Source organism: Chiloscyllium plagiosum, unplaced genomic scaffold, assembly GCF_037043375.1.
Source record: "Chiloscyllium plagiosum isolate Xiang-an unplaced genomic scaffold, Cpla_swu_hap1 HiC_scaffold_31, whole genome shotgun sequence".
Taxonomy (NCBI): Eukaryota; Metazoa; Chordata; class Chondrichthyes; order Orectolobiformes; family Hemiscylliidae; genus Chiloscyllium; species Chiloscyllium plagiosum.
The window spans coordinates 29,198,766-29,212,230 of NW_028270169.1; the positions used below are offsets into that span (position 1 = coordinate 29,198,766).

General features: G+C 39.2%; 1 protein-coding gene across 1 annotated transcript in view; it reads right to left on the minus strand.

Annotated features, from left to right (window-relative positions):
* The window catches only part of prpf8 (pre-mRNA processing factor 8), a 52,936-nt gene that overhangs the window by 24,250 nt on the left and 15,221 nt on the right, over window positions 1-13,465 (minus strand). Inside the window, exons 7-18 of the mRNA XM_043718513.2 lie at window positions 12,874-12,999; window positions 7,265-7,370; window positions 6,849-7,159; window positions 5,623-5,812; window positions 4,334-4,453; window positions 3,453-3,587; window positions 2,568-2,697; window positions 2,199-2,395; window positions 1,389-1,595; window positions 795-958; window positions 554-680; window positions 217-409 (exon numbers count right to left, since the gene is read on the minus strand). Of these exons, the coding sequence (XP_043574448.2) occupies window positions 217-409; window positions 554-680; window positions 795-958; window positions 1,389-1,595; window positions 2,199-2,395; window positions 2,568-2,697; window positions 3,453-3,587; window positions 4,334-4,453; window positions 5,623-5,812; window positions 6,849-7,159; window positions 7,265-7,370; window positions 12,874-12,999 (2,006 nt within the window). The remainder of the gene's footprint in view (window positions 1-216; window positions 410-553; window positions 681-794; window positions 959-1,388; window positions 1,596-2,198; window positions 2,396-2,567; window positions 2,698-3,452; window positions 3,588-4,333; window positions 4,454-5,622; window positions 5,813-6,848; window positions 7,160-7,264; window positions 7,371-12,873; window positions 13,000-13,465) is intronic.

Genomic DNA, 13,465 nt, shown 5'->3' on the forward strand with positions numbered 1-13,465 from the left:
ATTTCTATGCAAGTTAAATTTGCATAAGACATTCGCTGCAACGTGTTACAAAACTTGCAAAAATATCCTTACACAGTGCCAAATAATTTGGCAGAAATACTTTTATCAGTTGAAATACATTTTTTCTGTTGTCCACAAAATGAAATTAAACAAAGGTTTAATGAATGCAGTCAAAATCTGCAAAAGACAAAGTTTTAACATGTAATATTAACATACCCTGGCACCACTTATATACAAGAGATGGAGGAGGCTCTGTATCAGCTGGCTTAATCCATGGAGGGAATAACCGTCGCTTGTCAGCTTCATACCACAAATACTGATCAAGGTAAGCATCAGTGATCTTCTCCAATGGTTCAACGTCATAAACAGGTACCAAGTGGCTGTACAAATCCATAAACTCAATACCAACCTTTCAAAGGAGAGGTTAAAAAAATCTAACATTATGAAACTGAATAACACTTCTGTCATAATTTAATGTGCAGATACAAGATGACAATGTAAATGGTTAGAACTGGGTAGGTACAATGTAGAAATTTATAATATCTCTACAAACCTCTTTGAAAGCTCTCTGAGTAAGTAAGTGTCGTTTAATTCTGGATAAAGCCTCATGAGGGTTATCATAGGCTTGCTCGATTAGACCCAGTTCCTCTCTCTGTGACTGGTTTAGCCTTGATTTCACACTGAAATTAAATGCACAAAATGGAAGAAAAACTTGTGTAAAATTAAGTAAAGTCTGACATTAATGGTTTTAATCATTTCAATTTGCAATTTCAATTACAAGTATGCATTTTTACCTGTAAGCTTCTTTCAATCTTTCGAGAGCCAGGATCAGAAGCTTTGTGTCATGCTTGTATGAAAGAGGAGGGAAAGGAATTGGAGAGAAACGCCTGCTCTCTAGCCAATGCACAGTGGTGGTATAGATGGCAACGGCTTCTTCCGCAGTGATGTAGGGACCATCCTATTAAACAGATTATTATTACTTCCAAGTAATTAGATCATTCTGGCTTTTAGAGAAAATGTGCAACATGATCAAATAAATGATATGAGTATTAGATCACTTATGTAAAATACTTTATTATGATTACTTTTACAAATAGTTTATTATCCCCCTAAATGAAAGTAGTCGTCCAAATCTAGGAGCACCTCCATGCAATGTTTTGGAGTCGCTTCATGCTCTGAAGCAATTATCTAGTTCTATTTTTAAAAAAGTTCACTGAATTTGCTCTTTTATGAGCAGTGGATATAAATTACGTTCTTTCAAACAAGGACGTTTTTACTAATCAGTAGAGGACTATGTTTGGTTATCCACACTGCACTCTCAAGATTTTCAGCACAACTTGCAAATGTTGTCACGTTTTCCATTAATATACATGACACAGAGAACTTACCTTCAGGTAGTTGTGCTGTCTTTCCTGCTCTGCCTTCAAGTACAATCTGGTTAAGCGTCCCAGATTCTTTTTGCACACAGTCTTGTCAACAGTTGCACCACGGCGAATACGTTCTCTGTTGTAATGTGCAGTATTTGTCCACCAGTCAGCTTTGGCTTTCACGTACCGAAGGATCATGTTCTCAATTGGAGTTGGCAGCCCTGGAACCTATTGTAACAATACCAAGTCTCAACAGGTCTTGTTTTTAAATTTTTGTTTTACACTTAAACCTCAGTTACATGTAAACTATAAGGCAACTAGAAAACTTATGGATTCAAAATTAAGTATGGATTCTTCTTTAAACGCATGCTCATAATTAAATCCTGAGCAGAAAATAAATCTTGCCCATCCCAACAGCTTCACTAAGAGTGAAAGAGACAGTAGAAGTGCCAAAAATGCACACTTCAACACACAGCTCATAAATAAATAATTAGTCCCAAAAATAAGCTATATCTTTAGAAAGCCTAGGACTCAACATTCTGTTTTGGTGAATTTAATAATGTAGTGCAAAAGAATTGAAGACACATGTAACTGTGAGTTTGTAATGGGGGAGGACAGACTTGATTGGTTTAAAAGTATATCTGAGAACTGTGGACTACAGCCAGGATTCTATGCTTGCTTGGATAATGACAATATTCAAAGTATACCTAGAAATAAACAAGACATCCAGTTTTTTATTTAATGGAACACAGAACTACTGTCTGAAGAAATATTTTGGAATAGCATATTCTTGCTCATACAATATTCACTCATAGGTCATGAAATACGTACCTTCCAAGGAATATTCGCCTTCCAGCATCTCCAAGCCTCACTCAAATGTTGCAAGATTGTCCTGGCCTTGTTTTGTTTGATTCCTTCAGGCATCATATCGAGGATATCATGCATAACAGCAGCTCGCAACTCCAGATCAAAGTGAGATTCCACACGCTGTTTGGTTACAGTCTTAGCTACTCCCTTGGAATGGCGACCTGATCAGAGAGGGTTGGGAGAAGTGGGAGATATTTCAGTTAACTAAGATTGGAGAATCTTTACAAATTTCTTCAAGAGCGATCAGGAAGGAAGTCCAATTGTTACGATTTCAAGAACACTACACCTTCAGAGTATGTACAAGGTTTTTTTAAAAATACAAATCTTACTAACCTTCAAACTGTCTGGCAAGCAGGTTTCCCAACCACCTCTCCAACAGTGGAGTTATACCCCTCATGAAGAAAAGCCACACTCTCCAGCCAGCAGCCCAAAATCCACAGCCAGGCCCTTTGCCTACTGGTCCCTGCAAAATTAAATATGGACCACAGTTATTAGAAAACTACCAGTGGTTTTAAAAGCACAGAATATCAAGTAAATACATTGCATTGAATTTACGAACAGTTCATGCTATATAAAAGAAAACGGTGTCAGTGCAGTCTACCACTTGAAATGATTTTTTCTTTATTCATGGATCATGAGTATCCTTGACTGGCCAGCATTTATTACCCGTCCCTAAATTTCCTCGAGAAGGTGGTGGTGACCTACTTTCTTGAACCTCTACAATCCACATGCTAAGAGTTGACCTGTTGATCAATGAATGACTTGCTCCGCCATTTCGGAAGCTAATAAACTAAAGGTTGTTTTATACCACTGAAGATTCAAATTATACTGAACAATCAATCAATTACACTGAATGATGGAAAATTATTTTCAAATGGAGATGAAAGAAAAAAAAGACATCATAATCTTGCAACAAGGCACTCGAGAACAGCAGGGGCTAAGGTGTGAAAACACAACATCAACCCACACAACTACTGAAAGGTATGATTTTGATAGGTAAGGGTAATGTCAGAAGAGAAAAAGTACTTTTTTCAAAATGTTCCAAAAATTTATCAAAACATCACAAAATTGCTGACAAAATTATATGAACAAATAAAAATTACATTAACATTTACAACTCTTGAAAGACAAGGGTGAGACCAATTAAAATGTGCAATGGGAGCCTAATGTGTATTTGCAAATTTAGGTTTAATCAGTTATTCAAAATATTGCGCTTACAGTGTTAAATCTGTAATAGATAAGGTGCTTCAGATCTTTACACATTCGGATTTGTCGCATCAGCTTGTACTTGTATCTGTACATTCCAGTCAACTGTCCAACGTGAGCAAAGATATACTGCAATCCATCTGACAACTAGAGACAGAAAACAAATCAGACTTAATTTCACAGATTTACAGCATAGCCAATGTTTTATTATAACTGACACAAAATGTGATTCTTTTCCTTATTTGCACAAAATCATGCCCATTTATAGACACTACAAGTTTAGTGCTGATGTACAGCTCCACTGAACATATAGTGGGCGGTAAGGCTCAAAACAACACAAAAGCTAAGTGAAGGGTAATGTTCATTCAGAATATCTCAATCCATCTCACTCCAATCTGACAGCCCAAACTCAGGCTTCCACTGCAACACAACTGCACTAGCAATACAGTGCAAAACAATTTTGTTACAGTTATAGCCTAAAGAATTAACACCCAAAATGCATATCAATTCCCAACCAACTCACTAAATGACCAAAATACATATCTATACTACATTTAAATTATTTTTATCATATTGATACATTCAAGTGATTACTTATTCACGCAATCATTCTATAATCTGTTTGTGGTAACCATAGAATGGCATAATATTACACAAACCTTCAAGAACCTGAACAGCAAATTCTTCAAATGTAAATAAAGTCAATACTCTCAAACCCAATTGTTAAATGCCATTCATAGATTAGTTTGAAAAAGACAAAGTAAAAGGTAGCATAAGAAAGGAGAAAGTGGACAGTATTTGCATTATTTCCAAATTGAAATTTACTGACATAACAAGCGCACACAATATACTTGAAGTAGCTGTTTCCAAGTTTTGTTTTTAAATTGACATACCTGGAAGGCATCCACATTCCCCAGCCTGTACTGTACATGACTGTCAACAACAAGCTTTGTTAAACGTAGCACTTCACGGCATAAATGGAATGCATTGCCAAATCTGGACTTTTTACGTTCCTGTAAAAATGAACATATTGGTATTTTTTCCCTTACTTTCTTTAAAGACCACAACAATTGTTCAAAATCTACTTCTGCTTCAGTTTAAATCAACATAATTACAGGTATGATTGTAACAAGGTCAGCCAGGTGGACCTCAAAATATGAGATCCTTGATTGGGGCTGTTAAATTGACAAATACAGACAGAAGTATCAGACATCATGTTCACTCTGAGAGCTGGCTCTGAGGAAGCTGGATCAATGTCAAGGACTCTCCACTTGTAAATAAAGAGTGACTAGATACCAGCCTCTCTGGAGTTATTTCATTCTTGGCTTCACAGACAACATGACATCTGTGAACAATAACAAATTGTGCAAAGAAATGATTAACTGGACAGATAAATTTGTTTCTAGCCAAATGATATTGTTCCCCTTTGGGGAACTTTTCTTTTCCTAATCAAAGACCACCATTGGATTTCCAACTTGATGAGTGTGTTTTGGCAGAGGTTTAACATGCTATTTGAAAGATGACATTCCCTTAGTGCTGGACTGAAGAGTATTAATGCAAACCACTGACATGACATTTACACCCATGATAGTCAGACTCAGTTATTACTGAAGAACCAAAGTGTTTGCATGTGAATAGACTATCTAACTGGATAATTTAACAGAGTTCATTGAATTATAAAAACACAAATACTTTGAAAATGCAGTGAATATGATAAACTCGTCTTGAAGTCCGTTTGTGGGTACAAATTTCCTTTTATTTTAACAACTGCTTTAGTCTATATTTATACACAATTTAGGTAAATTACAGTTTTTTGTTCTTGCGAATTGCAAATAATATTTATAGAGCCATTATAATAGGGTTTCTATGCAGAATGTGCCGGTTTCAAGGGCAAACTACCTAGACCCAACAACATATTGGTTTATCAGATATCTTCAGTACAAAAGAAAAAGAAAATATTAAACATAAGTTTTTAGGGCAAAATGACAAAGTAGATCAAAGTATAAAATAATTTTCCATTGCAATAATTTTGAAACATCTATAATATTCATTAAGTGAAATCTGAAAAGAGTTAAAATTGCCAAATGCCAGATTCGGTTTACCAGGTTTCCTCCAAATCATAACTGCACTGCAAAGTCGAGAGACACTTCACTTGAAAAAGATGGACCAAGATAATCTTTACCTTAGTAGTGAGCGTTTTCACTGGCTTCAAGTTGAAGTTGTAGTCCAGATGCAGATAATTCAGATTCTTACGGTGAATTAACAAATTCAGCATGTTGTAACCTTGACGGCACACCTGGAGGCCAACCTCTACCCAATCGAGTTTGGTTGACTGAAAAAACTTAGTCGATTTGAATGAACGGAATAAGTACCTGAAGTGGGAAGAGTTAAACATCAGCACCAAAGTGAAGTTTGAAAATGTAAAGAACCAATCGCTTTTCCTCCCAAACAAGGAACCCATTTTACTTTACAAGAGGTCCCGTCAGCCCAGAAATATTTTTCTGCATGGCACATTTACGTCAGTTAGAAGATATAATAGCCAAAGCAGGAAATGGGACCACTGTTTTCCCTCACACCATTACATGAATGGCAAATCCAGGATGTTGGTGCCTGTGAAGACTGGGTATTGTTTGCCAACCTGAGTGCAATATAATCCATTAAAAATTCTGCTAACATGGCTTTGAATATCATCAGATTCACATTGTTCATGCAATATCAGTCTCAAGAAAGATCTACAATAAGGAGAGAAATAGGGCAACTAAATCATAAAAGTCCAAAAAGAGAGAGAGGTTGGAATAGCACACTTGAACCCTGAATATGATCAGAACAGAAAGACCTAAGATCAGCCTATCACCTGTATATTCCCACAAGTACTGTACCATGCAAAGGAGTGGTTACCAAGAATGGATAACAAAAACAGAAACATTTTCTCCAGCATCAAAATCTGCCACCATCACAGCTACATAAAAAAATCCCCCACTTTTTTTTTAAAAACAGGAGTCATTTAACATTTTTACTTATGAGGGACAGTGGGCTTGTTATGCAGTTAACACTTGCCAGGGATAGCAAAGTTATGGTGAAAGCAATCTAGTGTCTTTTGTCATTCTAACACCATTGAACAGGCCAGCATTTATTCTTAAACAGCAGGCATGTTAACGTGCCAGGCAGTCAATGAACAATCCTTCAACATCTGTATAACAAATTGGTACACTAGCACTGCTGACCACTGGTCTCTCTTTCCCTCCTGTGCAACTGGAATTCCCTCTAACTTTACTTCAGACAATACTAATTCTCAAAGCTGAAGTATAAGACAAGCAAGTTCAATTAGAGAGATGCAGAATATCTAATTTTCCAATGAATTGATTTACATGCTTTGAAAACACCAAAATTACAGAACATTAATACAACCTTTTCTTTTGTGCTTTCGGTGGTCTGTGTTTAAGTGCATTCAGTACATAGTACTTCAGGAGTTTCTGGTAAGAAACCCTAACTTTGACTGGTTGACCTGCTGGACAGTGCTCACGGTACCAGTTCTTAACTAAGGGAATGTCAAGTGCTCTCCTTGTTTTTCCAGATCTCAAGTTAAACGGTCTTGGTGCCCAAAGCAACGCTATGCCATTGGCGGTATGATCTGAATATAAAGGAGAATCTTTCAGGAATGGTTCCATACAATCAGGAAGCTCAAACTCTTCATCATCATCAGGCAATGGTTCCTGGCTCTGAAATGAAATGCAAAAAAAGCATGTGATAATCTTTTGCTCATTTTATTTCAAAAGTAGAAATTCATTGCAATAGTGAAGTTACTCTAATGTAGACATGATTACCTTAACAGAGTGTCTGTGAGAGATTGGGTTAATCAACGGATCAAAGTAAAAAGCTGGCAAATCTGGATCTTCTGTTTTAATGAAGACAACATTTGGCGTGTGATACCTTAAATCCAAAGAAGAGGTTAAATGAGAGCCAAAATAACAGCAAATATCAAATTTAGCAATCTGTACCCTAACCTCAAGAATGCACATTTTCTTCATCATTTCAAAATTAAATTATTATGGGGAACAGATTCATGGTTTTTTGCCCCATCCAAACCAACATGAGTCACACATGAGAATATAGGAAGGCGATTTCGTCAGGGGAGTACCACATCAAGAACATTACTTAATATCCATACATCTCTAATTTCAAACAAAGTTCATTGGATAGCAAGCAGGAGAAACATGACTTTCTTTCTTCTCTCAGGCCCTGGGTTTACCAGAGACAAAGGATACCATATTTCAACTCTAACTTACAGGAGATCTGCTTATTTAGCAAAGTTTTTATGTTCACTGAATCTTCAATTCAGTGTTTCTACCCTCATTGACTGAGTTAAGAGTCATAGAGTCATAGTGATGTACAACATGGAAACAGACCCTTCGGTCCAACCCATCCATGCCGACCAGATATCCCAACCCAATCTAGTCCCACCTGCCAGCACCTGGCCCATATCCCTCCAAACCCTTCCTATTCATATACCCATCTAAATGCCTCTTAAATGTTGCAATTGTACCAGCCTTCACCACTTCCTCTGGCAGCTCATTCCATACATGTACCACCCTCTGTGTGAAAAAGTTGCCCCTTATGTCTCTTTTATATCTTTCCCCTCTCACCCTAAACCTATGCCCTCTAGTTCTGGACTCCCTAACCCCAGGGAAAAGACTTTGTCTATTTATCCTATCCATGCCCCTCATAATTGTGTAAACCTCTATAAGGTTTAGCCTCAGCCTCCAATGCTGCAGGGAAAACAGCCCCAGCCTGTTCAGCCTCTCCCTGTAGCTCAGATCCTCCAACCCTGGCAACGTCCTTGTAAATCTTTTCTGAACCCTTTCAAGTTTCACAACATCTTTCCGATACGAAGGAGACCAGAATTGCACGCAATATTCCAACAGTGGCCTAACCAATGTCCTGTACAGCCGCAACATGACCTCCCAACTCCTGTACTCAATACTCTGACCAATAAAGGAAAGCATACAAAATGCTGCCTTCACTATCCTATCTACCTGCGACTCCACTTTCAAGGAGCTATGAACCTGCACTCCAAGGTCTCTTTGTTCAGCAACACTCCCTAGGACCTTACCATTAAGTGCATAAGTCCTGCTAAGATTTGCTTTCCCAAAATGCAGCACCTCGCATTTATCTGAATTAAACTCCATCTGCCACTTCTCAGCCCATTGGCCCATCTGGTCAAGATCCTGTTGTAATCTGAGGTAACCCTCTTCGCTGTCCACTACACCTCCAATTTTGGTGTCATCTGCAAACTTACTAACTGTACCTCTTATGCTCGCATCCAAATCATTTATGTAAATGACAAAAAGTAGAGGGCCCAGCACCGATCCTTGTGACACTCCACTGGTCACAGGCCTCCAGTCTGAAAAACAACCCTCCACCACCACCCTGTCTTCTACCTTTCAGCCAGTTCTGTGTCCAAATGGCTAGTTCTCCTTGTATTCCATGATATCTAACCTTGCTAATCAGTCTCCCATGGGGAACCTTGTCAAACGCCTTACTGAAGTCCATATAGATCACATCTACTGCTCTACCCTCAACAACCTTCTTTGTTACTTCACCAAAAAACTCAATCAAGTTTGAGACATGATTTCCCACGCACAAAGCCATGTTGACTATCCCGAATCAGTTCTTGCCTTTCCAAATACATGTACATCCTGTCCCTTAGGATTCCCTCCAACAACTTGCCCACCACCGAGGTCAGGCTCACTGGTCTATAGTTCCCTCGCTTGTCCTTACCACCCTTCTTAAACAGTGGCATCACGTTTGCCAACATCCAGTCTTCCGGCACTTCACCTGTGACTATCGATGATACAAATATCTCAGTAAGAGGCCCAGCAATCACTTCTCTCGCTTCCCCAGAGTTCTCGGGTACACCTGATCAGGTTCTGGGGATTTATCCACCTTTAACTGTTTCAAGACATCCAGCACTGCCTCCTCTGTAATCTGGACATTTTGCAAGATGTCATCATCTGTTTCCCTACAGTCTATATCTTCCATATCCTTTTCCACAGTAAATACTGATGCAAAGCATTCATTTAGTATCTCCCTCATTTTCTGTGGCTCCACACAAAGGCCGCCTTGCTGATCTTTGAGGGGCCCTATTCTCTCCCTAGTTACCCTTTCGTCCTTAATATATTTGTAAAACCCCATTTGGATTCTCTTTAATTCTATCTGCCAAAGCTATCTCATGTCCCCGTTTTGCCCTCCTGATTTCCCTCTTAAGTATACTCCTACTTTCTTTATACTCTTCTCAGGATTCACTCGATCCATCCTGTCTGTACCTGACATATGCTTCCTTCTTTTTCTTAACCAAACCCCCAATTTCTTTAGTCACCCAGCATTCCCTATAGTTACCAGCCTTCCCTTTCACCCTGACAGGAATATACTTTCTCCCGGGGTCCCACCCCCCCACCTTACTAGTTTAAATCCTCCCAAGCAGTTTTAGCAAATTTCCCTGCCAGTATATTAGTCCCCTTCCAATTTAGGTGCAATCCGCCCTTCTTGTACAAGTCACTTCTACCCCAAAAGAGATTCCAATGATCCAAAAATGTGAATCCTTCTCCCATACACCAGCTCCTCACCATGCATTCATCTGCTCTCTCCTCTTATTCCTGCGCTCACTAGCTCGTAGCGCTGGGAGTAATCCAGATATTACCTTGAGGACCTCCTTTTTAAAATTCTACCTAACTCTCTGTAATCTCCCTTCAGAGTCTCAACCTTTTCCCTTCCAATGTCGTTGGTTCCAATGTGGACAATGACCTCCTGCTGACCCCTCTCCCCTGTGAGAACATTCTGCACCCTCTCTGAGACATCCTTGATCCTGGCACCAGGGAAACAACACACCATTCTGCTTTTTTTCTGCTGGCCACAGAAACGTCTGTCTGTACCTCGGACTACAGAATCCCCTAACACAATTGACCTCTTGGAAGCCGACGCACTCCTCGTTGCATGAGAGCCAGTCTCAATACCAGAAGCTTGGCTGTTCGTGCTACGTTCCCCTGAGAATCCATCACTCCCTACATTTTCCAAAACAGCATACCTGTTTGAAATGGGTATATCCACAAAAGACTCCTGCTCTCGCTGCCTACCTCTCTCACCCTTCCTGGAGTTAATCCATCAATGTGACTGCATCTGAGACTTTTCCCCCTTTCTATAACTACCATCCATCACATACTGTAGCTGTTGCAAATTCCTCATCGCTTCTATTTGTCTCTCCAACCGATCCACTCGATCTGATAAGATTTGCATCCAACAGCATTTATGGCAGATATAATCCGCAGTAACCCTTAAACTCTCTTTAAACTCCCACATCTGACAAGAAGTACATATCACTGCAAAGGCCATTTTTGCTCCTTCACAATCTACAGACCCAGAAAATAACACCGTCTTATTCCTATACAAACACTGCCCCAGGTTAAGGTAATAGCTATGGCTTATATTTTAAGTTTAATCAAGAGACTTATCTCCAAAAACATATAATCAAGAAAGAATCCACTGTACCCACTACTGCTGCCTTTCTATTGGACAGACTTAAAACAACAATTAACTTATCTGATTCTGTGCTGTGAACTTCACCCAACAGTTCCTCCAAGATTAGTTGTGAATTTCACTTTGTTAATTTTCCCAGATGCACTCCGATGTCCAGCGACACACAATTTCAAACAGCAAAGGCGGTAACTGTGCAGGTTTTCTCTTTTCTCTCTCTCCCCTGCACTGTCCTCACCATGTGCTTCCTTTGTCTGCCCTTCTCCCTTTTAAACTTTTGGGAGCTTTGAAAGAAAATGTCCTCATATAATACAAGAAATTTTAATAGCGTGTTAACTTTAACTTCCCAAGTCTAGGTGTGCATTCAATACTTTCTTTATAGGTTAGGTACTTTCCACAGAGCCACTCAAAGTTGTTTTAGATAGTCCTATCTGGGGAAATAAATCCACTGCCATTACAAAACCCACTACTTAGCATTCTGACAATTTTTCCTTGCACTGTCATTCCAGACAAAAGGAAATTTACAAGTTTGCTCACATACCAAAAGAACTTGAGAGACTGAATGGATCTCAAATAATCATGAGATCATACAGATGATTTTATTTTTAAATATGCAAAGCAAATAATAAAAAAAGTACGGTTGAGAATTATTACAAATCATGCCAACAGTCATGCTGAGCTAAACAGCAGTAAGTGTGGACTGCAGATGCTGGATATCAGTCGAGAGTGTAGTGCTGGAAAGATGACATTGGTAGAGGTACAGGTGAATTTCTGACGGATGTGGAAGGATCCTTTGGAGCCTTGGACGGAGGTGAGGGGAGTGGTGTGGGCGCACGCAGGTAGAGGTACAGGTGAGGTAAACAGCAATACTAAACAGATTACAACATACAACAAAATGCTATTACTGACACAGAGAAATGTAATATAGATGATGGATATGTCAATTTTTCTAACTTCCTGGCTATTAAGAGTCATTGTCATAAAACATGGAAACAGACCCTTTGGTCCAATTAGTCCACGTCGACCATGTTCCCAAACCAAACTGGTCCCACCGCCTGCATTTGGTCCATATCCCTCTTAACCTATCCAATTCATGTACTTATCCCCATGTCTTTTAAATGTTGTAACTGTAACTACATCCACCACTTCCTCTGGCAGTTCAGTCCACACACTAACCTCTGCATGAAAAGTTGCCCCTCTTGTTCTTTTTAAACCCTTCTACTCTCAGCTTAAAATCTTCCCTAGTTTTGAACTCCCCAACTTTAGGGAAAAGACCTTTGCTATTTACCTTATCTCGACACATGATTTTATAAACCTCTATAAAAGGTCATCTCTCAACCTCCTATGCTCCAGTTGAAAAAGGTCCCAACCTATTTTTATAACTCAAACCTGCCATTCCTGGCAACATCCTGATAAATCTTTTTTGAACACTGTCCAATTTAATAATATCCTTCCTATAACAGGACGACCAGATCTGCACACAGTACTCCACAAGAGGCCTCAAAAACATCCTGTACAAGTTCAACATAATGGCGCAACTCTTTTGCTCAAAAGGTCTGAGCAATGAAGGCATGGGTGCTAAATGCCTTCTTAAGCACTCTATCACCCTAAGACGCACATTTCAAAGAATTACGTACCTGAACTCAGAGGTATTTATGTTCTACAACACTACTCATGGAACTTCCGTCCTAACAATATTGTAGGTGTATCTGCACCAAATGGGCTGCAGTGGTTCAAGGTGGTAGCTCACCACCATCTTCTCTCGGGCAACCAGGGATGGGCAACAAATACTGCCCAACCTGCAAAGCCCACAGTCCTTGAATTTTTTTTTAAATCAGGAAATTTTGCTGTTTGTGTTGTTCTAAATCTAAGACAAATGGCAAATAATTTACACTTATCTACTTACCAGGTGAGATGAACATGATGCGGGAGGTTATTGTACAAATATGGGAATGCGATTTTGTATTCTGTTCTAATTGGCTGTCTAATGATGATCTTGTTGATATCATTGAATTCATTCCAGTCTTCATCCCTAACAAAAGGAAATCAAATGCAAACAGTCAAAGTTATAATGTTTTAATTTTACATAACTGGAAAGTTGCAGATTATGAAAATCAAAGAAAACGGACTTCCTGTGATTTCCACATAATAGCCCAAATCTTCCAATACAAGCAATTCAAAGTTCTTCAGCATATTCATAAAGGCGAAAGTGAGGACTGCAGATACTGGAGATCAGACTCTAAATTAGAGTGGTGCTGGAAAAGCACAATAGGTCAGGCAGCATCCAAGGAGCAGGAAAATCGACGTTTCGGGCAAAAGCCCTTCATCAAGAATGAAGGGCTTTTGCCCGAAACGTCGATTTTCCTGCTCCTTGAATGCTGCCTGACCTGCTGTGCTTTTCTAGCACCACTCTAATCCAGCATATTCATAAATATGAGGTAAAGCGAGTGGGAATGAGGTTAGTGGACAAAGGGATGTGCGGTGAATATAGTTAGCAT